Source organism: Callithrix jacchus, chromosome 11 (genome assembly GCF_049354715.1).
Source record: "Callithrix jacchus isolate 240 chromosome 11, calJac240_pri, whole genome shotgun sequence".
Taxonomy (NCBI): domain Eukaryota; kingdom Metazoa; phylum Chordata; class Mammalia; order Primates; family Cebidae; genus Callithrix; species Callithrix jacchus.
The window spans coordinates 62,568,439-62,594,237 of NC_133512.1; the positions used below are offsets into that span (position 1 = coordinate 62,568,439).

A 25,799-nucleotide genomic window follows, 5' to 3' on the forward strand; every position below is an offset into this window, starting at 1 on the left:
AATTCAATCTCTGGCCCCTCTTCCTCCTTGGAAGATACGGGAATGGGGCTGAAAGTTCTAAGCTTTCAATCATGGTTTGGTCTTTCTGGTGATCAGTCCCCATCCCGAAGCTATTTAGGGACTCACCAAGAGCTGCCTCATTAAAACAAAAGGTGCTTCTATTGCCCAAGACATTCTAAGGAGTTTGGGAGCTCTATGCTGTGATCTGGGGGTGGCGATCAAACACATATTTCTTGTTATGTCACAATATGCACAGGTATCTTACACAATTATACTATATAAAGTCTACTTTGTATTTACTTTTGTCCTTTAACATTATATCATATGTATTTTTCCATTTTGCTGCAACTGTTGTAATGTTCATTTTAGTAGATGCGTAATATGCATAATTTACAGTGTCAACTGTGTCAGATGTTTAAAATACATCATTTGATTTCATTCTCATAAAACCTTATAGGACAAGTATTGTTTTATTCATTTCACGAAAGTAAAAACTGAGGCTGATAGGAGTTAAGTAACTCACTTAAATGTATGCATCTAGTGAGGGTTAGGACAGGATTCAAACCAAGGTCTGTTGACTCCAAAGTCTACATTATTACTTGTCAGATAATAGAGTGAGAATCCACAGAAGAACTTCAGGCTCAACCAGGAGTTCAGTACCCCAGAGATTCTGGTGGCCTCACACCACACCATCTAGGGAATTGAAAAAAAGTAATTACACTGAGTCTTATCTCCAGAGACTCCGATTTCATTGGTCTAGGTATAATCTGGGACTATTAAGTAACTCCCCAAGTGTTTTACTGTCCAGCCAGAATTCAGAACCACTTCTCTCCACTGTGATAGCTTTACTGTGGAGACAATGAAAGCAGAGAAACACAGTTAAACTGCACCTGAAATGAATAATTTAACTTTAAAAGTGTTTTATAAGTTACACGCTTCCTGCCAAATTGTGGAAGTCTATTCATATAGGTTTGAGAAGTTAGCATAGAGGTGTATTAATTATTGCCATGGATGTAATTAACTCTTGCAAAGCATGTTATGAGAAGAGAAAAAGGCCAAGAACAAGGCCCTGGGAGATAATATTTAAGAGATGCGGAAAGGAAGAGCAGAAGAGCTATAGTGAAGATTATTTCCAGGATTTTTCAATGCTAAATGCTGCAGAAAGGCCATGTGGGAGAAGGACTGTAAAGTACCCATTGGATTCAGCAATAAGTCCTCACTGGAACTTTCATAGGAGAATACTCATGGAGTAGTACAAGTGAACCAGACTTTCAGTGAGTTGAGGCAAATGTGGGAGGTAAGGAAGTGGATATGATCTGTATGGACTTTCCTACAGAAATTTGGACTTTAAATATGTTATCAATATGTTTTCAGCTGTAAGTATGAGAATATCCAAATTAAAAGTGGCTTATACAATAGAGATCTCCACTCAACACGCGCGCGCACACACACACACACACACACACACACACACACACACACACTGTGTAATAAGAAGCTAGAGGTGGGTAGTTCATAGTTTTAGACTCTGGTTGGCCTCTTTGGGATACTTTTGGCCACCCTTAATGGTCATAAGTGTGGGGGATAGGTTAGAGTGGTAAAAGAAGCTATAGGGAAAGAAGCAGACCTTTTGAAAGGTCAGAAGGCTTTGCGAAGTGTCCAGGGAGAATAAGCTGAAGGCAGCTGTTCTCTTACCCCAAAGCAGAGGGCAAGAAGTAGGTGCAAGGAAATGCAGGGGAGTTTATCTAAATAGGTTTGTTTACGTTGTCTGGAAACTGACCTTTGATCATCCACATGAGAGACTGCTCCCTGAAAGTGGGAACAACAAGATTACTTAACCACAGATTGTGTTGGCTCCAGGCTTTTGGCATTATGTCCGTGCTGAATAAAAGTGAGCAGTGCCAGCTTGTCAAGATGGTTCACTCTGGGCAAACCCCTAGTGCTCTTTCACTGCATACCTGTGTCTGAGTGCTCCTTTCATTCATCACTTAGCCAGAGTCTGTGGGACAGACTCAGCACATAAGATGTTGGAAACATCTCCAAATATCATGTCCTCAACATGAAAATGTCTAGGAGGGTAACTCTCCTCATAGGTTTCTCTCTTACCAGGGAGAAAACCTTCCTGAAAGCCTCCAGTGGACTTGTCCTAATGACTCATTGGCCTAAACACTCATATCCCTTCCCACAGCTGCAAGGGAGTCTCAGAAAGTGACTATATGGTGTGTTTTTCCTTTACGTTTGGTGGGAGGCTCTGCTTTTAGGGAAGGGGAAGGAGAAGAATGGCTGTATAGCCAACCAAGAGTTCTACAAAGGGTGTGATGAGAGTGTGGTAGCCAGAAAGAGACATGGGCTCAGTGCAAGTTTTTGTTTGTTTTTTGCTTGTTTGTTTTTAACATGGTTGGAACTGATCATGTTTAAATGCCTTTCAAAGAAAAATTATAATCAGAATAGCGAGACTTCTGTGATCATGGAATGCAATGGGACATAAAATATGAGAGATGGGCAAGCATTTCTTCCATTCTAATGGAGAGGAGGAATAATGGAAAAGGTTGGATATAGGTGAATTTATGGGTTTGTTGGGGAGTTGAGAAAATTCCCATCTGATAGCTTCTCTTTCTTCCCTGTGAAGTAAGCAGCTGAGTTATCTGCTGAGAGTAAAGGAGGAGCAGAGAGAGGCCAGGAATCTGAATAAAGTAGACCACAGAAAGAGGGTTGCCTAGGAAACGCAGGATTTCCAGATGATTTTAAGGGCACAGTTGAGGTTTGCTGCTCTCAATTTAAGATTACTGCAATCAGGGGCATTTATGATTTTTCTTCCCTCCAGCCTCACTAGACCTAGTTAGTTACAGGTGTTAAGAACACAGAAGGATTAACATATCAGGGAACTTCCTGCACAGGGGTGATAAAATAAATGAGGCAAAAGAAGATATTATCAAAAGAGAAATCAGAGTAATACAATACAGAATCTAAATGGGAAGAAAGTGGAAACAGAGGAGTAGATATACCAGGAGAAAGTCAAAGGACCAAAGGGTCAGAGGTACTAAGGTGGCCAAATAAATGATATATTGACCATGAGTGAGGGAAATGGAAGCTAAGGCTCACCAAACAGTCTGGATTTATTTCGGACTTGGCACTGTTCTGAATGTTAACAAAGTTCAAAATGTGAAATGGGAATGAGTGGCTGAAGCAGAATGAAGAAGAAGAATTGAAAAGTCATGGTATTAGAAGAGTAAACTATGTAGGCTTGGTCCAATTTGTAAAAATAAAAGTGGATGAAATAAGGACTTTTCAAGTTTCAATGTGCATGTGAATCCCCTGGGTATTTATTAAAATGTAGATTGACATTCAGTAGCTTTGGGGTGAGGCTTGAAATTCTGCATTCCTGGCCGGGGAAGGTGGCTCATGTGTAATCCCAGCACTTTGGGAGGCTGAGGCAGGCAGATCACGAGGTCAGGAGATTGAGACCGTCCTGGCTAACACAGTGAAACACCATCTCTACTAAAAACACAACAATTAGCTGGGCATGGTGGCACACATCTGTAGTCCCAGCTACTTGGGAGAGTGAGGCAGGAGAATTGCTTGAACCTGGGAGAGGGAGGTTGCAGTGAACTGAGATTGTGCCACTGCACTCCAGCCTGGGCCACAGAGCAAGGCTCTGTATCAAAAAAAAAAAAAAAAAAAAGGAAGAAAGAAATTTTGCATTGCTAACAAGGTGATGACCATGCTGTTGGTCTAGAGATCCATACTTTGAGCACAAGTCACTGGAGAATCTTAACACTGACTTCTGCATATACTGTCATCTTTTAAATATTCTTCTATCCCACTTGGCTGATGGAGACCTTCAGACCTTAGAGGCTAGGTGCTACTTGGTCCCTCCTACTGCCTGGGGGTGAAGAGCTTGATGCAACTATAAATCCATCCATAATCCAGACTGAGCCAATCGAAACTCCTTGTGAGAATCTGAACTGAGAAATAGAGACTGGGCCTGCCAAGAAGTGGTGGACACTGGAGCTGTAAGGTCATTCTCCTTGAGTTTAGCACCAAAACAAACTAAGGGCATATGCAAGTTGAAGTTTTGGGAAAGTAGTGATCATGAGGAAGCAGAGGAAGCTGGTTTTTAGGAAAACAATTGGAGCTGAGGCACAGAATATTGATGAGACAAGAATAAGCAGCTCTAGAGTGGAAAAGTCATGATACCTTACTCAACCATCCACCTCAAACATGCCTTCCATAGATATCTGAACTCTCTAGACTGGCTTTTTGCCTCTCCTTTTTGTCTTGGCTAACTCACACTCCTTTTGGGTCTTCATTTAGAAGACTTCCTGGGGAAAACTTTTCCTGCCACCTGAAACTACTGGGTATCCTCCCATGTATCCCCATAGCATCCCATTGTGTCCAGTTCACAGCCCTTGTCACCATTTATGACAGCCACCATTTGGATACCTACTATTTGTTGGTGTCTTATATATTCTTTATTAAATACATTTTTAAAAAACCAGTTGAACATAGACACTATAGTTCCACTTATTTTGATCTTCACTTTTTACATTTGAAGGCGCTCAAGAGAGGTTAGATAACTTGTCTAAGATCACATAGCTTGTCGCTGGTGGTATCAGAGTTTTAGGGCAGAAACGATTAACCTCAAAGCTTGTGCTCATAGCCACCATATCTCTTTTCTGTAGATTGTAATTATGCATCTCTGTTTTCCACTCTAGCTTCAAGACTATGACTATGCCTGTGTCTTCATCACTGTATTACCATGTCTGGTAGTTGTCTGGTACATAGCAGATTCTCAAAAGTATGTTGTTGAACGTGGCTGAATGTGAGTGTATAAAGTTATTTGTACGACCAGTCAATCTTCTAAGATAACTGGGTGCAGGATTATGCAGGATTGCTGTTTTATCAGAAAGTCCTGAACGAACAAACATGATTTGTAAAATATATAAATTGTAGATCAGATATGCACCATACTAATTCTACTCCGTGTTGCAAATTCCAGATCTATGTATGTACAAGGTTTTTAGGCCATCCCTTGTCGTAAACTGCTGGGTGGATGCCTGGAATCATGGCTTGGATTCTAAATGCTGTGTGGGTACAACTTCCAACCCAGACCCTCCCTGCACACAAACGTTTTCATAGTTCTCTTCAATCTAGGTGCTATATAGCGTCCTGATAATCCAGCGTAGCTGTATATTTTTCCTAATATTTATATATGATTCGAAATGTAGAGTGACGTTGTTACTTTTCATGACCTGTTCACTTCCAGTTGTCTATGCCCTAAAGCCTGGACGAGGAGATTGGCACGGGAAGCACTGGCTCCATTGCTGCAAACTTGCTTAGTCAGCACCATCACTGGCGGCATGAGTGGACAAGTCAAGTAAGTATCTAGCACTACTGCCTCCTGAGTGTTTCTGTAAACAACATAAGATCTCTGTCACAGAACAAAGCAAGACAAATATGCAAACAACCCTAAACCAAAATTACCAGTGACTGCCATTCTGTCCTCGTTAAGCGAAGACTGAGGGAGTTAAAGCAGGTTGATTGTTTTTAAAATGATTTCAGCCAGGTGTAAGGTTATCTGCAGAAATGTGCTTTGCCCACGTGGATCGCACGGACGCTAATTACTAAGAAGCTGAGAAACCTGTAGCCGCGGAGATTGGCCGCCCCACCGGGAATAATAAGCTGGCACCTCAAGAAATAAAGCTCCGCAGCCAATGTGGCGCCTCGGCCAGCGGGATTGGTGGCCTCAGTTATGACGCGACCTGGGCTGGGCTGGCCGGGCAGGCTGTAGACGGAGGCCGCGGGTCCGGGTCGGGGGAGCTGAGAAGCAGCGGAGAAGGAATCTGCAGCGCTGCGCCGGGACTGCGAGCCCACCTTCGGCCAGCGAAGAAGGTCTATTCTCACTCATCTGGCCCGCATCCCCCGGCCGCGGCACCGAATCCCCGCGCTAGTGTGGACCCAGGGCCCGCGCTCCCCGGCGAGGCCAGGGCTCCCCAGTGTGCTGGCTCCAAGGGGATGCCCAGGTTAGGCGGGAGCGGGGCCAATCTGGGCAGGGCCGAGGCGGGATTCTCCCTCTAGCTGTGCCCAGACCATACTCCTGCTGCGGTTCCGGCAGAGAGCGTGGCGAGAGCAGCGGCGGGAGGTGCGGCGAGTACGCCGGCCGTGGGTAGCTGCAACACCGGAGACGGATCCAAGTTGCTCGGCTCGGCCCCGGCAGCGACCTGAACCCGCTGCGCTGCGGGAGGGGTGTGCGGAGCGCTGGGCTGTGCCTCCGCAATTTCACTTCTCCCGCCGCTGGGGAACGGAGCAGGGGAGGCGCAGAGGGCTAGGAGAGGGGTTCGCAATGCGTTCTTCCAATAAACTTTTTCTCCCTTGAACGTGAAGGAATACGTGCTCACTGTAGAAAATTGAGAAAACATGGGAAATTACCGTGTAAAAAATGCGGGAGGGCGAGGCATGGGAGTCACTCTGGCGCGGGGGGACAGCGATTCGCTGTGCTAACCTCAGCCGGGTGCGAGCGGCGGGCGGCGCTGCCCTAGGGACCCGGGGGGCGGAGAGCCGTGCGGCGCCAAGGGCTGAGATTTGAGGAAGTGGGAGCTGCCCGGGCGGGGGCGTCCCGCTGAGAGTCCGCCACGCAGCGTTTGTTTCCTTTCACTTCCTGCGGCAGCAGCTGTAGATGAGGAGGTGCGCGTGGCCGGGGCAGAGCGGACGGATTCTTCGTGTGTGAGCGCCCACCCACCGCCGGCACCAGCGCTTCCTTGACCACTCAGGTTCGGCTATGCGGGAGCCGTGAGGAGGAGGCTTGCGGCGGTGGACCTGAGAGCTCGGGACGTCATGCTGGCTTGCTTTTAAGTGGCTTGGGGAAAGTGAAGAAACCCCAAAATGGAGGACTTCGCTACCAGGACCTACGGCACCAGTGGCCTTGATAACAGACCTCTGTTCGGGGAGACGTCCGCCAAGGTGAGTTCGGACTGTGGCTCCAGGAGCGGATGGGGGTGTGTTCGCGCCCTAGGGCTCCAGGAGCGGATGGGAGGAAGGGTGTTTGCCGCCCGCCCTCCCGCCGAGTCCCGGCTGGGTCTTTCTGCTGCTCCTTAAAGCACTTTTAGGGAGGAAGCTGGTTCTGCAATCCCGCTTCCCTCTCAGGATGTTTGCCCGGCCACTTGTCGCCTGCTTTCGGACATGGTTGGCCAAGAGCCTTGAAGGCCGCAGAAAAGTTCAGAAAGTTCTGGGTGGTTGGAAGCCCTTCTGGAGAGTGCGGAAGCCTCTCTGGAGGGGAGGTTGATTTAGTGGTTGCACAGCTGCACCTTCAGCAGGAGTACTGACTTTCCAAAGGCTTCAGGTGTGCACCCACAGCTTCCTGAGAGAGCAGAAAAGGGGTGCTTCTGATTCCTGTTTACAGAACTCTTAAGGGTTTGCTGCTGAGCAGTGAAGCAGCAAGCAAGGAAAGAGGGGAGGGACTTGAGATGAGGGGTTCTAGCAATGATAGCTTCCATTCCAGGAAGTGATCAAAGGGTCCCTGAACCCAAACAAACTATCGTACATTTTTCTAGACTTTAAAAAGCATAACATCTTTTAAAAAGGATTAATTATGTGATGTGCTGGGCCAACAATTGAGGAGAGATCTTTTTCTGTTGTCAGCATTAACTTTCTGAGTACTTTGGGCAAGATATGCCTAGTTTATTTTTTCACCTAGAAAGTGGCATTGGTTTGTCCCAGTGCAGTGTTGCTGCCAACTGATCACAGCCAGTTACAGATTTCTTTTTTCCTTCTCCAATCCCCCTGCTTCCACTTGACTGGCCTAAACGGAAAAAAAAGGTGGTATTGGTGATCTTGGACTTTTGATAAACTGCTTTCAGCTCTCGAAAGGTAATGCACATGTAGAGTCCAGAGCTTCCAGGATTTCTTAGTTTTGGCAGGAGCCCTCCAGCAGACAGGATAGGGAACTGGTACACCTAGCAGTCTGGAGGATAGCCCTGAATTTGGAAGCTGTGAGGCTGCCACAGGACTACTTTATTTTTTTTATTTTTTTGAGACGGAGTTTCGCTCTTGTTACCCAGGCTGGAGTGCAATGGCACGATCTCGGCTCACCGCAACCTCCGCCTCCTGGGTTCAGGCAATTCTCCTGCCTCAGCCTCCTGAGTAGCTGGGATTACAGGCACGCACCACCATGCCCAGCTAATTTTTATATCTTTAGTAGAGATGGGGTTTCACCATGTTGACCAGGATGGTCTCGATCTCTTGACCTCGTGATCCACCCGCCTCGGCCTCCCAAAGTGCTGGGATTACAGGCTTGAGCCACCGCGCCCAGCCGACTACTTTATTTTTTAAACTCCACATGGATTTTACTTTCTCTTTTCAATCAAAATGTTTTAATATGGAAAGCATTTTAAATTCTATCTCCAGGAAGATGCACCTTGTTCATCTTGTGGCTTTGTGTAATCCCAGACCACAGTGCTCCTGGTTTGAGACGCATACCTCCTCTAGTAGATGTTCCATCTTATGCAAACGTTATTGAGCATTATGTATTTAGCCCTTGGGAGCCAATGAACCCTGTCAGGTGAGGAAAAAAAATGTAGACAAGCGTTATGTGGTTGGATCTGTGCTATGACAGAGACATGTTGGGGTAGAGACGAGAACTGGTTGCTTTTGTATGGGAAATTTGTCCATCGGTCTCAAGAGCTAAGAGAGGGCATCCCCGACATATTTCAGTACATAGATTGGGGGTCTGGGTGATCCAGACCCCTGACCTCTTTTCACCCATTGCTCTTGTAATTATAGAGGTAGATGACTTTGATAATGGACTCATCCATTTATGCAGACACTTAGAAATATTGATGTTTTTCTAATTAGCTTGGGACAAAACGTCCAATGACTTAAGTTTCCTATTGCCCATGATCCATTTGAAAACCGTCCAAGAACTTTACTATTTCAAATGAATCTTTTGTTGCATATTTACTTATTATAAGAATATATCACACTGCGATTATTTAGGAAACTTTAGGGCATTGTAATCATAGCTTCAGCTATTCAGAGAAAAAAGTTAATACATATTAATTCCTGATCTCTCAATACTTCTCCCTTTAGCTCTCTCTATCAAGTGAACAGGGTGATTGGACATAGAGAAATCCATGGAATAAAGAAGGGAGAGAGACCCCTAGTCTGAGGGTGGGAAAAGACATGTATCTTACAAACGGAGATGCTACACTGGAGAGAAGGGAGGCATCCATGTGTGTTCACAGCAAATGAAGATTTGAGGGCCTGAGGAGGGTGAGGCCCAGGAATGGAATCAGTAGTGAAAGGATAGGACATGTTACAGTAGAGCCATTTCCACAGAGGACAGTAACTGTTAGAGCAGGGTCCTGGGGACACTGAGAAACCCATCACTTGCCCTTGTGTGTGGATGTCTCCAGCTTGCTGTTTTACATGCCAGGAAATGACACAATAGCCACTTGACAGTGGAAACTTGCTGTTAGTGAACTACCAGTTCTGAGAAAATCGAGGAAGCATAAAGCCCAGTTCCTGTCCTAGTCTGACAGGTGGTTTCCTGTGCATTTTGTAATCTTACTTGCTTTATGAGAACTGATAGAAATAGCCTCTCAACTTTAGGTGCAAACTCTAACTGTAAGACAAAGAGAACTGAAGCTCAAAGAGCAGAGAAGAGTGCATTTGTGTTTCCTTGGTGCGGGGCAACATGGTGGGCATTCAGCTTTCCCTTGTTTGATCATCAGCTTCCTTTGTGAGATGGGTATTCTTATTTCTGTTATACAACTAAGGAAGTGGAAGAACCCTCAGAGAGGGTTACTTGTTCAGTCATAAAAGTGGTTTCCTCTGGTAATGTTTCACCAGCTTCCTTTCATGAGTTGAATAGTGAGGTCAGTAGTAACTTAGACAGTTTTTGCTTTTCAAAGCACTCCAGACATCTGTATAACCTGTGGCCCTTTCACAGAACATAGGAGTTAAAGTGGTTTGCCTCAAGTCGTGAGGTGACTGAGAGATAATGAAATCTATTATAGAACAATGAATATTAATATATAACCAAGTTGGCCTTGAGCAGCATCCTGTTGGGGAAATCACTCAAGGAACGTTTGTCTTTGTGCTGGGTGCACATAGTGATTTCAGTTACTGAAATCCCGGATTCCATCTTCAGCATGAAAATTGTTCATTCCAAGTGTATTTCTATCTAGGAATAGCTTTACAGGCATAGTCATAGAAAGGCAAAATGAAACAGTTTTCTATTCCATAAATATCTAAAGGATTTTTTTTTTCTTTGAGGCAGGGACTCATTTTGTCACTCAGATTGGAGTGCAGTGGCACGACCACCGCTAACTGCAGTCTCCACCTCCTGGGCTTAAGTGATCCTCCCACTTCAGCCTCCTGAGTAGCTGAGACTATAGATGCTTTCTACCAAGCCCGGCTAACTTTTTAATTTGTTGTAGAGATGGGGCTTCCTGTATTGCTTAGGCTGGTCTCAAACTCGTGCCCTCAAGCTGGTCTCAAACCTCGGCCTCTCAAAGTGCTGGGATTGTGCCCATCCTAGGGTTTATTGACAAAAAAGGAAAGGTGTTCATTTTTGTAGGAAACATAGACCTCATTCCTTGAAACCTATGGAATTTTTATGTTGTTAGGTTGGCTGTCTGATGAATCCTAGTTTGAATGCCCAGATGATTTTTACATCTTTTTTAAACCATTCCCAAGTATTGCACTATAATACTTCTCTTTCAGGTTAGAAATATGGCACAGATACCAAGATGGTAAGAACTATCTGAAGTTTCCAAGTCTGTGTTGTGGCTTAGCATTTTCTGAAAGATGCTATCCAGTAGAAATATGATGTGAGCAGCCATATATGTAATTTATATTTCTTAGTAGCCATATAAAAAAGTATAAACAAATGAAGTACTAATAACTTTTACCCCATATTTCCAAAATATTAATACTATCATTTCAACATATAATCAATACTAAAAAAAATTTTAGCCGGGCACGTTGGCTCATGCCTGTAGTCACAGCACTTTGAGAGGCTGAGTTGGGAGAATCACTTGAGCCCAGGATTTTGAGATCAACTTGGGCAACATAGGAGATCCTGTCAGTATGAGGGGGAAAAAAAAACAGCTGGGCATGGGGGCATGGTGGAACCCACTTGTGGTCCCAGCTGCAGACTTGCTCCACTGTGCTCCAGCCTGGGTGACAGAACAAGACTGTCTCAAAAAACAAATTGAGATATTTCTACAATTTTTTTGTACTAAGCCTTTGAAATCCCGTATGTATTTTACACTAACAGCCCACCTGAATTCACTCTAGCCATGCTTCAGATGCTCAGCAACTACATATGGCTAATACAGGCTGATGTCCCAAATCCAAAGTATGAAATGTTCTAAAATCCAAAACTTTTCCAGCACTGACTTGAAGTTACAAGTGGGAATTTCCATGCAAAAGTACTTAACAAAAAGTTTGTTTCATGCACAGAAATTTTTTAAATACTGTATAAAATTTGCCTTTCAAGCTATGTATACAAGATATACGTGAAACCAATTTCATGCTTAGACTTGTGTCCCACCCCAGGGTCTCAAGTATATATAAATATTCCAAAGCCTGAAGACAACCTGATAAAGGATCCCAGCCATTTCAGACAGTTTAGTTATACAGCAGCTGAAGTGTTAGTCATGGTGGTTCCATAGCTGCATTTATGAAACATTTTTTTTTATTGTGGGACTCCTGGAAGGTTTAATATGCCAGTTTTCATTGTGACTCTAGTTGGTGAGGGTGGGTAGGTAGCACTTCCTAAACTGTTTAGGTGGTGTGGCCTTTTTAGCCCTAGCTCAGTGCCTTACCCAGTTCTTACCTCTGGCTCCATGGTTCAGTAAATTTCCTTCCTCTGCTTTTCCCTCCCCTCCTGTCCCCTAGTGTGAAGTAAAACCTGGAGGTAGTCTCCCCTCTTCTGCCGACAACTACCTGTAAAAGTTTGCTTTAGTATAACACACGGCTTGGGCATTCTTTCCCACTGTCTATGTTAGAAGGGCACTAAATTACTCTCTGGGCTCCTGAGTCAGTCTTGATCTCGACTTGTTAGCTGGCTGTGGAATCATCTGAAATCAGTTTCAGTTCATCTAGACTGGTAAACCTAGAAGGGGTGGGAGAGAATGGTTTTCTCAGTGGAGAAAGCAAAGCAGCATCCCATAGCTAGAGCAAATGGGAAAAGGATGAATGAACTCTCCACGTGGTGCGATGTAGCGAAACCAGTTTCTAGATCAGTCCACTCTGTGGATGCTCACTGATCACAAAATTAGTGACCCATCCTTTGAGAAGGGTGGTGACCAAGTTCTTGCCCCTTTATTCTTTCTTTGATGTGATATATGAAGTTTGTGACTTGGAGAGAAGGTACATACACTGAATTCCCCAGTAGATACCATAGTGGGAGGAGAACCTCTGTGAAGGAGGCAAGTTAGTGGCCTCTGAGGCTCAGATCTTTGGTTCCTCAAAGACAAAAGTATCTTCATTTATCCCCCTTCCTCCAATAAAAAAAGCAAACAAAGATGGTGAAAAGCAAGGGCTTTTTATGATTAATGTTAGGCAATTCAAACTTGAGGCATTTGGCCTCTGCAAATAATCACATAAGATTAGAGTTGCTACTTCATGCCATTTTTTTTGTTGTTGCTTAAATACAAGGCTCAGTAGGGATAGTGATAAAATAATGTCTAAAAATGCAAAGAAGGTAAAGAATAAACCTATTGTAATATTGGGGTTCAGGGTGCCCTCAGCTCACCTGAGAGGATGTTTTCCAGGTTCTTGGTCTCCCGTCCTCTCAAGAATGAGAGAGGGGACCACGGCGCAGTGTGCAGTAAATGCTGGACTCAAAAAATTTGTAGAAAAGTGATTTTATTTAAAGAGAGAGAAACAGGAGAAGGAGAGAGAAGCAAACAGCTAACTCTCACACCGAGTGAGAGAATCCAGAAAGATGGAATCCAGGAGAGAAAAAGAGCTTCCATACTGAGTGGAAGGGAATAGAGAGAGATGGAGTTTAGGAGGGGAAGACAGACTTCCATGAGAGAGTGTGGAAGGGGACTCCAGAGGGGAAATCCAGGAGAGAGAAAGACGGCTTCCATGGAGGGAGTGTTCGTGGAAGGGGACCCAAACATTCAGTCTGAAGAGGTGTAGAAGAAGGGGATTTTTAACCTGGGAGGAACCCCCACCTTCTCTAAGACTCCTGGCCAATGAAAGGAGTTCCTTAGAACTTCCGCTGGAGTGATTGACTCTGAGTTTCTTCTCAGGCCTGTGAAATTCAAACATAAACAGTTAAATCTCCTGGATGGAGAGAGGTGGGAGGGGGACATGGCACTGGGAAGTTCTTGCCTTTCAAACTATGCCCCCCTCTGGACCCGGAAAGAGAACACATTCCCTCACTATGATTAAGATAGCTGCTGACAGCCCCTTTCGCTCCTGTCTTAGAGCTACCAGTGTGCTTTTCTTGAGGAGTGCAGGCTTTAGCATATTTCCTCTAGATAGCTTCTAGGTGATCATCCAAGCACAGCTGTATCTCTTAAAGGAGAGCTGGTCACCCAAAGGGGAAACAGTTATTTCCTATCCTCTCATTCAGCTTGCCAAAACAACCTCGCCTTTTTTTGTGCTAAAAAAGTAATTAGGAAAAATAAATGTCGTAACTTTTTTTTTTTTTTAATACTGTAAGTTCTCTCTCTCTAACCCCTAGACCAGTGGACTGGAATCTCTGGGGGTGGGTCCCAGGTACTGGTATTTCTGGAAGGTCCTCAGGGGATGCTGGTGCATAGGAAGGGTTGAGATGCACTGGCCTGAGTCTTGCTCTGTGTAAGCCCAGTCCAGGCTAATTACCTCTCCAGGGACCCCTTTCCTTTAGCTGCCTCCTTGCTCTTCACAAATGCTGCTCTCCTTTCTGTTGCATCCTCTCTTACCTAAATATTTGAATTCTGCTCGGTCTGATTCCTCACTTTAGAACCTTCCTTGCAATCCAGCCTCTTCTCTCTTTCCTTCTGTGAGCCTGGCTGTCAGAGATGCCCCCTGGCACTTAGTCCTTGTGCTATGAGGGACTCATGCAACTCTTGCCTCCAAACTAGAGAATAAGCTCTTCTTAAATGGCAGGTGCCAGTTTCCTCATTTTTGTAGACTGTTTAGCCCTAGGGACAACGGCTTACCAAGTTCTTGATTTCGTGTATATTAAGTTTAAAGCAAAGCGAGAATTTAGCATTATCAAAAAGTAACGTACATTCTTGGGACATTCTGAACCCACAGTAGAAGTCAGGGACTGCTGTTTAGAAACCTGGATATGCTAGATCTCAAAACAGGAAGTGGTGCTTCAAGCTCTCATGTAATTACAGTCATTTTTCTCTCTTTCTTTTTCTTTCTGCTGAGCTATATATAGCAGAGGACAGTGGTAAATATAATATTGTATTTAAGAAAATAAAAACTTAAACTGAGGCCTGGCCTCAAAGAAGCTGATGGTCTACTGAATTTTCTTCTATATGTGATTTTTGCTCATCTTTGGTAATATCCTGGACTTACTGAATTGAGTCACTTTTTTCTTATGGTTGGCTCATAGGCTATGTATGGGTTTAGTGACCATATTTTTTAAGCTCCTGAAGGAACATGTGGGTGGATAAACCTTCGTGTCCCTATGAGAACGGTGGAATGCATTTGAAATTGGGGCTGCTGTATAAATTGAGGCCAAGGTGTGGGGCCAGCTCAGCTCTCTGTCAGCTCTGAGGAACTTGATCTCTCATTGGTAAGATTCCCCCTTAGATATGGTATAAATACGGCAAATACCAAATTACCTGCCATTTACTGACCCTCTACTGAATGTCAGCTACTCTGTTGTAGTGGCTTTATGTGTATTCTCTTCTAATCTTCGATCACAACCCCCCCCATGTTAGACCATTGTACAAATATGAAAACTAAGGCTTAAAAGTTGTAACTTGAATACAGGTCCACATATAGCAGTGGAAGTCATGTGTTTGGGAGAGAATTGAGTGTGAAAGTTGTAAAGGGTGGGCGTGCCTGAATTCTCATAAATGCTTTCTTGTGCACCACCTCTGCTCTTGGCACTGTTCAAAGTCCCACATTGCTCTGGGAAGTCTCAGAACAGTAATACCTGTGGGTCATAATTTACTGTGTCCTAGAGTTAGCCAGTGAGACAGAAATGTCACCTTGCTTTCCACGTATGTGGCGGCTATCCCTCTGGTTGTCTCTAATGATGGTGAGAGGGGAAGCTCCTGTATAGGGAGAGCCATGCTGTTCTGAGGGACCCATATTAAATCCTGGATACAGAGCCTGAGGTTTCTTGATTCAACTGGGCTCAAAATAAACCTTCTCCCACATTTTGCATCCTCTCAGTATGGTTTTTTTTTTTTTTTTGGCCCCTTAGGCTTCTGGCTAGGCCACTTCCACAGGTTTTATGGTAAGAAGTTTTCCACCGTGATTTGGAAGAAGAGACGCAAAGTCATTTCTAAGAATCAAACTTTATTTATGGTATTAGAACCCTTAAGTTTTCTCGAGAAATGCAGAACTTTGGAGGCAGAATTGCAGGATGTGGCTCAAGGGTCTGAATCACTCAGCCCAGCTAAACAGTGGTAGGAAGTAGCACCCTTTGGACATTTCATTTAATAGATGCTGAATTTGTTGCCTTGTTCTTTGCCCCTCCCAGGAGAAGACAATCACTGTCTTCAGTGACCTGAGGAACGTGTGGGTAGGGAGGGTAAGTAGTGAGTATAAAATGGGAATGAGCTTTTTATAAAATAAAGAACAAAGTGCCAGGAGGTTTTGTTCCCAGACCAAACCGAGGGTTGGGCTGCTATTTCTTGTGACCCAGTAATGAGATGCAGATGAACTGGGGAGGAAGAGAGTTTTTATTTCTGCAACTGCTTATGGGGAGAAGGCCTGGAAATTATCGCCAGACCAACTCAAAATTGAAAAGTTTTCCATAGCTTATATACCTTCTAAGCTATATGTCTACATGTAAGTGTGCATTCATCCAAACACATAAGTGATTAAGTTCTTTTAATCTATCACTACGGTCTGAGTCCTGAAGACCTTCTTCTGGAGCCTTCATAAGTTTACTTAATCTAAATGAGTCTAGGTGCTGGGGTGATTACCCTTATCTTATCTCCTGCTAAATCATAAAGATCTGGGGAGTTCCTTTTGACCCCAATAAACTTGGTTGTGGAGGCCTGGGGAGTTGCCTTAATCCTAAAAGCGTCCTGTTAAGAATTATTTCTTTATCTTGTCTGCTTCAAGGCCCAGGAAAAGCCTAGGCAAAACTTTTGGTGGGCTCTTTGTTACAATCCAGACTTTTGTATAAGGGCACCGGCTCAATCAGCTTTTAATGTTTGATCTAGCTACTCAGTCAGTGAGACAGTTGAAATGGAGGCCTGCATTAGTGAGACCTGGCCTGCCACAGTATGGAGGAAGGAGTAATGCTGTTGGGGGCATCAATCTGGAGGGCTTCTGAGTCTTGGACCTGGAAGGAGGAGTAGGATTTTTTGGCAGGTGGAAGTGACAGGGAGTCCCAGGCAGTGGGTTCTGCTTGAGTTCTAAGGGGTGGGAGCAGGACATGGTGAGGGAACTGAGTGTTCCCTTGTGATTGGACACCCAGGACTTGGAAGGAATGGTTAGAGAAGAGGCTGGGCTGGATAAGGTGCCTGTAGTGATGAGCTGAGGATTTGAATTTTCTTCTGGAAGCTTCTTGAGTGTCTATGTATGTATTATTCTATTCAGTTTTTTTTAACACCAACTCTTTATTAACAAAATGAATTACCTTTTTTAATACCAAAAAAGAGTAGTTTTGCCACATGAATAAAAAGTAGAATATATAAATAACGGGTGAGGATATCTATATCCTTCTATATAAGGCCAGTAAGAAAATCCCAACAATTAAGACTAATTTTTCAGTGGTCCGTTAATCACAGAACAATTAAACAACTGTAAAAATTAAGACCATCTGCATATTGGATGCAGTTCACCCATGCATTCACCACACTTTAAAGTGGATAGAAAAAAATTTTATTAACTGACTGAGGGGAAAAAAAACCCCTACATATTAAACTTGCATATTCTTGCTTAAGGAGTACTCACCTCAGTGTTTCTTTGCAGAAGCAGTGGAAATCCTTGATTAAATTATTAACGAAGTACATACTGGATCCCAGAAAAGGTACTAGGCACTGTATAATGTTATCTTTTCTGGGGCATAGGTACTGCAGGGAAGATAGAAAAGCATTAAACAACTGCTTGTTCCTCTGTTCCAGCCTTAGTCATGCTGGCCTCCTTTTTGTTCTTCCAGCTTGTCTTAGTCTGTGCTGCTATAAGAGAATACCATAGATTGGGTAATTTATAAAGAACAGAAATTTATTTTCTCACAGCTTTGAAGGCTGGAAGTCCAAGATCAAGGCATCAGCAGGTTTGGCATCTGGTGAGGGCTACTGTGCTTCCAAGATAGCGTCTTGTTGCTATGTCCTCTGGAGGTGAGGAATGATGTGTCCTCACATGGTTGAAGGGGACAAAATGACAGGAGAGCACTCCCTTTGCCCCCAAGCTCTTTTATAAGGGTGTTAATTCTATCTATGAGGGCAGAACCCTGATGACTTAATTCCCTCCCAGAGTCCACACTTCTTAATATTTTGCTTTGGGGATTAAATTTCAACATGAATTTTGGAGGGCCACCATTATTCAAAGCATAGCACAATTCATTAAGGTCATTCCTGCTTCTGGGCTTTTGCACTTGTTGCACTGACCTGTCGACAGCACCTTTCTCTCCCAGATCCTGCGTGTCTCATTCCTTTTTCTTACAAAGGCCCTTGCTCAGAAGTTACATTCTCAGGGGATTCCTTGACCTTGCTTTTTTAAAACAGCCTCCTCTACCCGCTATCTTCACCCTGGCCACTGTTAATCTACCTGGTTTTATTTTTTTCCTACCACTTAGCATGCAGAAAGAATAGAGAATGAATGTTTATGCTGAAGTGTGACCAGGATGGGAGGAAGGCTTTTCTCATGTTGAAAGAATGAGAATCTCATGATTCCTTCATGAGGGAGAGATTCAACATAGGGGGAAGGATACAGATAATAAATGGAGCCAGGGCAAGGGCACAGGATTGGCAGAGAATCAGGTCACTTTTTTTGTCCTTTTCAGGCTGGAAGGGAGATGAGAGAAGAGGAACATTCCTCTCCTTAGCATCTTGTTTTATAGGATATTGATATGGTTTGGCTCTGTGTCCCTACACAAATCTCATGTTGAATTGTAATCCCCACATATTGAAGGAGGGGCCTGGTGGGAGGTGATTGGATCATGGGGGCAGTTAGGACCATAGTTCTCATGGTATCTGATGGGTTAAATGTGTGGCAGCTCACCACTCGCTTGCTCTCCCCTGCCACCAGGTGCCTTGTGTCCCCTTCACTTTCTACCATGTTTTTAAGTTTCCTCAGGCCTCCCCAGTCATGTGGAACTGAGAGGCAATTAAACTTCTTTTCTTTGTAAATCACTCAGTCTCAGGTAGTTCTTATTTATAGCAGCGAGAGTAGACTAATACAGAAAATTGGTTCCAGGAGTGGGATACTGCTTTAAGAATACCTGAAAATGTGGAAGCAGCTTTGGAACTGAGTAACAGGCAGAGGTTGGAACAGTTTGGAGGGCTTAGAAGAAGACAGGAAGATGTGGGAAAATTTCAAACTCTAGAGACTTGCTGAATGGTTTTGACCAAAATGCTGATAGTGATATGGACAGTGAAGTCCAGGCTGAGATGGTCTCAGATAGAGATAAAGAACTTATTGGGAAATGGATTAAGGTCACTCTTGCTATACTTTAGCAAAGAGACTGGTGGCATTTTCCCCCTTCCCTAGAGATCTATGGAACTTTGAACTTGAGATAGATGATTTAGGGTATTGGGTGGAAGAAATTTCTAAGCAGCAAAACATTCAAGATGGGGCCTTGCTACTCCTTACAGTGTGCAGTCATATGTGTTCACAAATAGATGATCAGAAATTGGAACTAGTGTTTAAAAGGGAAGCAGAGCATAAATGTTTGGGAAATTTGCAGCCTGGCCATGCAATAGAAAAGAAAAACCCATTTTCTGGGGTGAAATTCAAGCCAGCTACAGAAATTTGCTTGCGAGGAGCTGAATGTTAATATCCAAGACAATGGGGAAAATGTCTCCAGGGGGAGTTTCAGAAATCTTCACAGCAGCCCCCACATTACAGGACCAGAGGCCTACAGGGGAAAAATGGTTTTGTGGGTCAGGCCTTGGGCCATGGTGCCCTGTGTCCCAGCTGGTCCAGCTCCAGCTGTGGCTAAAAGGGCCAAGATATAGCTTGAGCTGTTGCTTCAGAGGGTGCAGGCCCCAAATCATGGTGATGTTGGGTCTGGGGGTGTGCAGAAGGCAAGAGTTTGGGAGCCTCTGCCTAGATTTCAGAGGATGTATGGAAATGCCTGGATGTCCAGGCTGAAGTCTGCGGCAAGGGGGAGCCCTCGTGGATTGCATTGTATGCCTGGAAAAGTGTCAGACACTCAGCACCAGCCTGCAAAAGCAGCTGTGGGGGCTGTACCCTACAGAACCACAGGGGAAGAGCTGCTCAAGCCTTAGGAGCCTACTCCTTGCATTAGTGTGGCCTGGATGTGCAAAACAGCTGAAGGAGATTATTTTGGACCTTTAAGATTTAATGACTGCCCTGCTGAGTTTGAGACTTGCATAGGGCCTGTAGCCCCTTTGTTTGGCCGATCTCTCTCCCTTTTGGAATGGGTCTGTTTACCCAATGGTTCTACTCCCATTGTATCTTGCAAATAACTAGTTTTTGATTTTACAGGCTCATAGGCTGAAGGGACTTGCCTTGTCTCAGATGAGACTTTGGACTTGGACTTTCGAGTTCATACTGGAATGAGTTTAAGACTTTGGGGGACTGTTTGGAAGGCATGATTGGTTTTGAAATGTGAGAAGTACATGAGGTTTTGGAGAGGCCATGTGCAGAATGATATGGTTTGGCTGTGTCCCTACCGAAATACCATGTCGAATTGTAATCCCCACATGTTGAGGGTCCTGGAGGAAGGTGGTTGGGTCATGGGGGCAGTTTGTAATGGTTTAGCACCATCCCCCTCGTGCTGTCTCATGAGCAAGTTCTCATGAGATCAGGTGATTTAAATGTGTGTGGCAGTTCTCTCCTCTCATGCTTGTGTTTTCTCTCTCTCTCTCTCTCTCTCTCTTTCCTTCTCTCTCTCTTTTCCTCTGTCCCCCTTCCTCTTTTTCTTTCTCTTCTACACTCTTGCACCCACTCCTGCTGCCATGTAATACCTGGCTTGCTTCCCCTTCACCTTCCACTGTGATTGTAAGTTTCCTGAGGCCTCCCCAGCGGTGTGGAACTGTCATTCAATTAAACCTGTTTTCTTTAAAAATTACCCAGTCTCAGATAGTTCTTTTTAGTAGTGCGAGAATGGATTAATACAGATCTCTACTGATGTAAAAGTCTTCAAGAGTGGGACTGGGAACCTGAGGAGAGCTGAAGCTTCAAACTGCTTTCCAGAGAGAAGCAGGGGCAGTCCACCTAAAGAAGTCATGGAAATACAATGAAGGCCCAGCTGAGCATAGAAAACATCACTTTGTAGTAAGCCCAGTTATTGTTATTTCAACAAATATTGATCATCTCTTCTACTAGGCATTGTGGCTGGCAGAGTGATACAGCGAGTGCCATCACCCACCCTTACAGTGGCACCTTTGTACAATTAGAAAGTTATTTACAACCTGGGTAGTGGCAGCCCTCATAAACATGTGGCTTGACTTTGTCTGAATTAGAAAAAAGTGCAGTTGACTCTGGTTGGATGGAGGTTGATCAGGGTGCACAACTTGGCAAATGTAACATTGGACTGAAATTCAGCCATATAGCTGTACATGGTGAGCCAAAATTCAACAGTGAACAAGGAAGACATAGTCCTTGCCTTCCCAAACCTTCCAAGGTAGAGGAAGAAACAGAGGTATAAACTGATATTTGCAGTTAGGAGAGCTTAAAGACTTCAGAGCAAGGATTATTGCTGGTGTCTAGAAGTGGTTGGGGGTCTGGGCGTGACCTGGGGCTAGGTTTTCAAAGAAAGCATCAGAAAAGATGAACACATCCACTAGGGAATCTTCCATGCATTGTTGAAGTTGTTGACTTCATGGTCACGTATTGGTAGGGAGGCTCTCAAGTGGATGTGGGTAAAGACTGTAGTTAGGGGCCATTGAGGATGGGGAGGGAGGAGAATAAGAGGAAAAGGGATTTGGCATGGCAGGTGCTGAAATACTTGCTGTAACTGAGAAAAGGAAGGGAAAAGGTTGGCATGACACTGTACAGGGACATACACTTTCAAAAGAAGATATTACTGAAATTGCCATCCCAGCGTGGTCTGAGGGGCAGGGAATGCTCTGGCTTCCCACTCTTACCAGCCCAGTGAGACCCAGCTGAGTACACAGGGGCATGAGCTCTATTAGGATGCAGTTTGCTCATGTCGAACAGCTTTCAAAGGTAGCATGGCTGACAGAGGAGGACACTGGCAGGTGTAAAATCTGACCTGGAAATAGGATTGAGCACCTGGTGAGGGATGTGGGTCTATAGGACTCCATGTGATGCTGTCTGAGGAGAAAGACTTTCGTGTAATCACATAGAAAGTTTAGAAGTAACACCAAAATGTCTTTTCCCACTTTTTGCCCTGCCCTCTCCCTAAGAATGTAGAAGGGAATATTTTCATGGCATTATCCATCCAGACTTTTGCTTTTCTGCAAAGAACTTTCTCTGTTTTTCCTTGCCCCTCTCTGGGAATGTTGGGAGCATTGCCAAAGGATGAATTTGTCAGCTGGAGTTCAGAGTTGTGATGCCTTAGAAATCAGTCCTTGGTTCTGCTCTAGCAGAAAGTAACTGGGCTTGTGCTCAGGAAAACCTGGACCTCAGAGAGCCCCATGGTTTACCATTGGTATTTCTCTGGGAACAACAGAGCCTAGCCTGGGAGGCATCTGTTAGGGTGTTGCACCTTTGTGGCTGGCAAATAATGACCTCCTGGTCTGCAGGACCAGGCCACAGCTTCTGTGGTGCTGTTGCATGCCTGCCCTGCAGCAGTGAGGCACATTCTGTTCCAATAGGCCAGGCCCCAGATGAGTGGTAAGATGAGATGAATAGTCTCTACTGGTGAGAGACACGCTAAAGAAAAAGCTGTTGACCACTTCTGCTTTGAGTCTTTTGTTTACTCAACATTCATTGAGTGCCTACAGATGCCACACTGTAGGGAAGGAAAACAAGTGTAGTAGTTTCCATTAATCCACATTTTTACTTTTCTAGGTTTCTGTTACCTATAGTCAGCTATAGTCCAAAAATATTAAATGGAAAATTTTGGAAATAATTTGTAAGTTTTAAATTGTGCACTGTTCTATGTAATATGATTAACCTTCACTCTGTCCTGCTCCTGCTGGGGACATGTATCATCCCTTTATCTAATGTATCCACACAGTAGATGCTACCTGTCCATTAGTCACTTAGTAGTCATCTTGGTTATCTGATTGACAAAATAGATTATGTATTGGGTTTGGTACTATCTGTGGTTTTGGGCATTCACTGGTGGTCTTCGAGTGTATTCCCAACAGTTAAGGGAGACTACTGTAGATGTTCTCACTGTTAACTAACTGCCAGTCTTAGTGTTGGACACAAGCAATACATTTTGGTGTAGTTAAGTGTAAATACTGAGCAAAGTGATCTGGGTGCCCTGAGACAAGAATGGGAGATGCCCAGAGTGGTGCCCAGAAAGGATTTACAGTGAAGTTGATATTTGTGTTGAGCTGTGAAAGATGATGATACAGTTTGGCTTTGTCCTCACACAAATCTCATCTTGAATTGTAGCTTCCATAATTCCATGTGTTGTGGGAGGGACCCAGAGGGAGATAATTGAATCATGGGAGCAGTTTCCCCCATACTGTTTTTGTGGTAGTGAATAAGTCTCGTGAGATCTGATGATTTTATAAGGGGATTCCCCTTTTGCTTGGCTCTCATTTTTCTCTCTTGCCTGCCACCATGTAAGACATGCCTTTTCCCTTCTGCCTTTTGGGACTATGAGTCCATTAAATCTCTTTTTCTTTACAAATTATCCAGTCTCAGGTATGTCTTTATCAGCAGTGTGAAAATGGACTAATACAATAAATTGGTACCAGGAGTGGGGTGCTGCTGTAAAGATACCCAAAAATGGGGAATCGACCTTGGAACTGAGTAACAAGCAGAGGTTGGAACAGTTTGGAGGGCTTAGAAGAAGATAGGAAAATGTGGAAAAGTTTGGAACTTCCTAGAGACTTGGAGGGCTCACAAGACAGGAGGATGTGGGAAAGTTTGCTTCCTAGAGATTTATTGAATGGCTTTGACCAAAATACTGATTGTGATATGGACAATAAGGTTCATGCCAAGGTGGTCTCAAATGGAGATGAGGAACTTGTTGGAGACTGGAACAAAGGTGACTCTGGTTATGTTTTAGCAAAGAGACTGATTTGCCCCAGCCCTAGAGAATTGTGGAACTTTGAACTTGAGAGAGATGGTTTAGAGTATCTGGCAGAAAAATTTCTAAGCAGAAAAGCATTCAAGAGGTGAATGTTAAAAGCATTCAGTTTTAAAAGGGAAACAGCATGAAGGTTCAGAAAATTTGCATCCTGACAATGCGATAGAAGAAAAAGCATTTTCTGAGGAGAAATCCAAGTTGGCTGTGGAAATTTGCATAAGTAATGAGGAGCCAAATGTTAATTGCCAAGACAATGGGAAAAATGTCTCTAGGGCATATCAAGAGACCTTTGAGGCAGCCCCTCCCATCACTTGCCTAGAGGCCTAGGAGGAAAAAATGGTTTTGTGGGCTGGGCCCAGGCTCCCCCTTCCACCCGCCGCTATATGCAGCCTAGGAACTTGGTGCTGTATGTCCTAGCAGCTCTAGCCATGGCTAAAAGGGGCCAAGGTACAGCTCTGGCTATAACTTCAGAGCTACACGTTGCAGCTTCCATGTTGTGTTGAGCCTGTGGGTGCACAGAGATCCAGAATTGTGGTCTGGGAACCTCTACCTAGATTTCAGAGGCTGTATGAAAATGCCTGGATGTACAGGCAGAGGTTGCTGCAGGGGCAAGGCCCCTCATGGAGAACCTCTGCTAGGGCAGTGCAGAAGGGAAATGTGGGGTTGAAGCCCCCACACAGAGTCCCCAAGGGGCATTGCCTAATGAAGCTGTGAGAAGAAGGCCACCATCCTTCAGATGCCAAAATGGTAGATCCACCGAAAGTTTGCACCATGTGCCTGGAAAAGCCACAGACACTCAAGGCCAGCCTGTGAAAGCAGCTGGGAGGGAGGCTGTACCTTGCAAAGCCACAGGGGCAGAGCTGCCCAAGACCATGGGAACCCACCTCTTGCATCAGCATGACCTGGATGTGAGACATGGAGTCAAAAGAGATTATTTTGGAGCTGTAAGAATTGACTGCCCTGCTGGTTTTCAGACTTGCATGGGGCCCTTTGTTTTGGCCAGTTTTTCTGATGTGCAATGAGTGTATTTACCCAATGCCCATACCCTCATTGTATCTAGGATGTAACTAATTTGCTTTTGATTTTTATAGGCTCATAAGTGAACTTATCTCAGATGAGACTTTGGACTGTGGACTTTTGAGTTAATGCTGAAGTGAGTTAAGACTTGGAGGCTCTGTTGCAAAGGCATGATTGGTTTTGAAATGTGAGGACATGAGATTTGGGAAAGGTTAGGGGTGAAATGATATGGTTTGGCTGTGTCTCCACCCAAATCTCATTTTGAATTGTAACTTCCATAATTCCCATGCATTGTGGGAGGGACCTGGTGGGAGATAATTGAATCATGGGAGCAGTTCCACCCATACTGTTCTCATGGTAGTGAATAAGTCTCATGAGATCTGATGGTTTTATATGAGGTTTCCAATTTTGCTTGGCTCTCATTTTCTCTCTTGCCTGCCTCCATGTAAGAGCTGCCTATCACTGCATGCCATGATTGTGAGGCTACCCCAGTTATGTGGAACTGTGAGTCCATTAAACCTTTTTCTTTACAAACTACCCAGTTTGGGGTATGTCTTTATCTGCAGCATGAAAACTACTAATTCAGATGAGTAGTCAAAATTGGGAGTAGTATTTTAACCACCCTAGAGCTTTTTTGGGAACTGTCAGTTGACATTATGCCTTTGGGATTTTTTTATGGACCAATATAAGAAATGACTGTGTATGAATTATCTGCATTTTCTGTGTCCCTAGATGTGTCCCAATTCAGGGGACAAATTCTTTTTAAAGCCAGGAGAAGTTTGACTCTTCTAATTATCCAGTATGCCTACCTCTATTAGTGAGAACTTAAAATTTTGTTGTACTTTATACTAACATTTGAGTTTAAATGAGAAATGTTTTCTTTAGATAATCTTTTTCTTCTTCTTCTTTTTTTTTTTTGAGATAGTCTAACTCTGTCTAGGCTAGAGTGCAGTGGTGGGATCATTGCTGACTGTGGCCTTGACTTCCTGGGCTCAAGTGATCCTCCCACCTCAGTCTCCCAAGTAGCCAGGACTACAGGCTCATGCCATCAAGCCCAGATAATTTTCATATTTTTTGTAGATACAAGGTCTCAGTATTTTTTCCAGGTTGGTCTTGAATCTCGGAGCTCAAGTGATCTCATCTTGGCCTCCCAAAGTGCTGGGATTACAAGAGTGAGCCACCACACCTGGCATTTGTAAATTCTTTAACTCTTCTCCCCTACCCCTCAGCTCCCCCGACCCCATTCTCCAAACCCATTTAAAAATTTTGTCTTCCTCTT

The 25,799-nt window shown here is 44.2% G+C and overlaps 1 protein-coding gene across 11 annotated transcripts in view; it reads left to right on the top strand.

Moving 5' to 3' along the window:
* TMEM243 (transmembrane protein 243) overlaps window positions 1–25,799 on the top strand; it is a 150,811-nt gene that overhangs the window by 117,184 nt on the left and 7,828 nt on the right. For 4 of the 11 annotated variants that reach the window (XM_078342975.1, XM_078342976.1, XM_009002544.5 and 1 more), the window contains 2 exons: window positions 5,267–5,377; window positions 6,668–6,960. In XM_078342975.1, coding sequence (XP_078199101.1) covers window positions 6,883–6,960 — 78 coding nt within the window. In that variant the 5' untranslated portion in view covers window positions 5,267–5,377; window positions 6,668–6,882. Of the gene's footprint in view, window positions 1–5,266; window positions 5,378–5,769; window positions 6,024–6,667; window positions 6,961–25,799 lie in introns of those variants that run through there. The other 7 variants (XM_078342973.1, XM_035253941.3, XM_078342974.1 and 4 more) reach the window with 5 other exon arrangements.